Source organism: Belonocnema kinseyi, chromosome 4 (assembly GCF_010883055.1).
Source record: "Belonocnema kinseyi isolate 2016_QV_RU_SX_M_011 chromosome 4, B_treatae_v1, whole genome shotgun sequence".
Taxonomy (NCBI): Eukaryota; Metazoa; Arthropoda; class Insecta; order Hymenoptera; family Cynipidae; genus Belonocnema; species Belonocnema kinseyi.
Genome location: NC_046660.1, coordinates 126,531,501 through 126,533,584, shown reverse-complemented (window position 1 = coordinate 126,533,584; position 2,084 = coordinate 126,531,501). Strand labels below are relative to the sequence as shown.

The 2,084-nt window shown below is 33.8% G+C and overlaps 1 protein-coding gene across 1 annotated transcript; it reads right to left on the bottom strand.

The window, feature by feature from the left end:
- Nucleotides 1–994: 994 nt before the first annotated feature.
- LOC117171083 (zinc finger BED domain-containing protein 4-like) lies at nucleotides 995–1,756 on the bottom strand. Its single transcript, XM_033358132.1, has one exon. It carries the CDS (start codon nucleotides 1,754–1,756, stop codon nucleotides 995–997), a length of 762 nt encoding a protein of 253 aa, XP_033214023.1.
- Between the last annotated feature and the right edge of the window lie 328 nt (nucleotides 1,757–2,084).

Sequence of the window (2,084 nt, the reverse complement as noted above, 5' to 3'; positions counted from 1 at the left end):
TGCCGTTTTTAAAAAAATTAAATTTTTTATTTCAAAGGATTTTTTTATGAGTAAAGCAAAATCTGCGCGCCTTATCCAAAAATTATTAATGAAAAATTTAGATGAGCTTTTACTCTTCTTGGAGGTGTAACTTATGTCCATTCATTTTTTTCATAGCTGTGTCGTTTGTCCAAAAAATTTTTTTTTGTCATTTTGGTGATCTTTTTTAGGAATAAAACAAAACCTACATTTCCGATAAAAAAGTGAATTATAATAAATTTGTGGATTTTTTTGGATACATAATTTTCGACGACTTATCTTTTGTCGTATCTTGCATAATTTGACCGCAAAATGAAATTTTCGATTTTTGATTATTTTTTGTGGAATATAAATTTGAATTTACGATTTTCAAGAAAAGTAAAAAAATTGTTATGATAATCTTCTAGGGCGTTTAAAATGAAACATTTATTTTTCTCTGACTTTTTTCATATCGGGCGTTGTTTCGGTTTAAATGTTCACTTTCATTTTTTTCGCGGAGTTTTGTCAATGCTATAACTCTGGTAATTTTTTTAAATCAAAAACTCATTAGGATCATTTTTCGTCCCTTTGAATACTTTTAACGACTATAAATAGAATGTTGAATGTTTGAAAACAGTGGTCTCAAAAATTTTGAAAGTACGCTAACTTTTTGAATTTTTATCCAAAATGGCTGCCTAAGGAACTTGAACTTCAATTTGACCCACCAAAGGACTATAGAGCTCTGAATTATCTCTGGTGGGACGCACGTAGCGCCACCTGAAGATTTTTTTTTCGTTCAAACACACGAGAAATAAAGAAGGAGTAATAGATCAAATTAGAGATGAGACAAACAGTATGTCAGGTACTGCGTTCGGCATATTCCGGTCTCCTGCTCGATACTGCCGCAGGATAATACTGCTATACCTGTCTTACTGCTCCTGCAGAGTTTGAAACGGTTGAAGTTACTGCTTACCGAATTGCCAGGAGACCGAACGTCCTACCGGCCGGATTTATCCGACAAATTCCGGCGGAATTCTGGCCGGATGTTTCCTGATTCGGAAAAGAGCCTTTCGCTGTATATGCTGCTCGAGGGCGTGGAGAGGAAACGGTGCACAAGTTTGCCTAAATTTGGGAATATTCCTTTCATTTTATCCCACCATTTTGATGGAGGTGATGATCTGTTTAACAGCACTTGCTTGAGATAGAGGTCAATTTCTGCTTCCAAAATCAGATTTGTGCAGGATTTTGTATGTGAACTGGCAATAATCTCTTTAAAAGCGTCCTGCAGGTTTCCAGAATCTTCTTCCATCGGAATTATATTCACGTTATCGTTTGCTTCATTATCACCTTTTATTAAAGTAATTTCCATGTATTCCTTAATTTTGACGGAGCAGTTCGTGGAAAAAAAGACAGTTTTGAAACGTGGATCCAAGAATGTTGACATTGTAAAGTTGATGTTGCTTTCTAAGTCTTCAAATCGCTTTTTCAAATTATATTCCAAATCTGCTTTAAAGGAGGCCAACGGCGAACTTACTTTCTGCTTCAACAAACAAAAATGTAACGTTTTTATGGTTGGAATCACTTCAGATATACATGATTCATTATAATTCAACGACTTTGTGACCTCTTCAAATGGCTGCAAGAGATTTGCCAATTCTTCCAGTATCTCCCATTCTGCGCACGTCAAACTTTTTGAATCATCGTCTTCAGCCTCAGAAAATAAATCTAGACAAATTTCCAGCTCCAAGAAGCGCAACATTAAGTAAAATGTGGAATTCCACCTTGTAGGGAAATCTTGTTTTAATTTTTTAACTTTCAAATTTAAATCTCGTTGAATTTGCACTAATTTTGCAGTTGCAGGTGCCGATTTATGAAAAAACTTTGAAATCTTTTTACATTTTTTTAATAAAATGCTGACAGCTTCATTTCCTTCAATAGTATTCTTGATGACCAATTGAAGCGACAAAACTAATTTACAACAAAATTAGCAAAATTAACAAAATTAATTTATTCATTTTCAATGCTATTTTTACGAATTGAAAAAACGCCAATCCTACCAAAACATAATAAATTCGTAGATTTCTTTT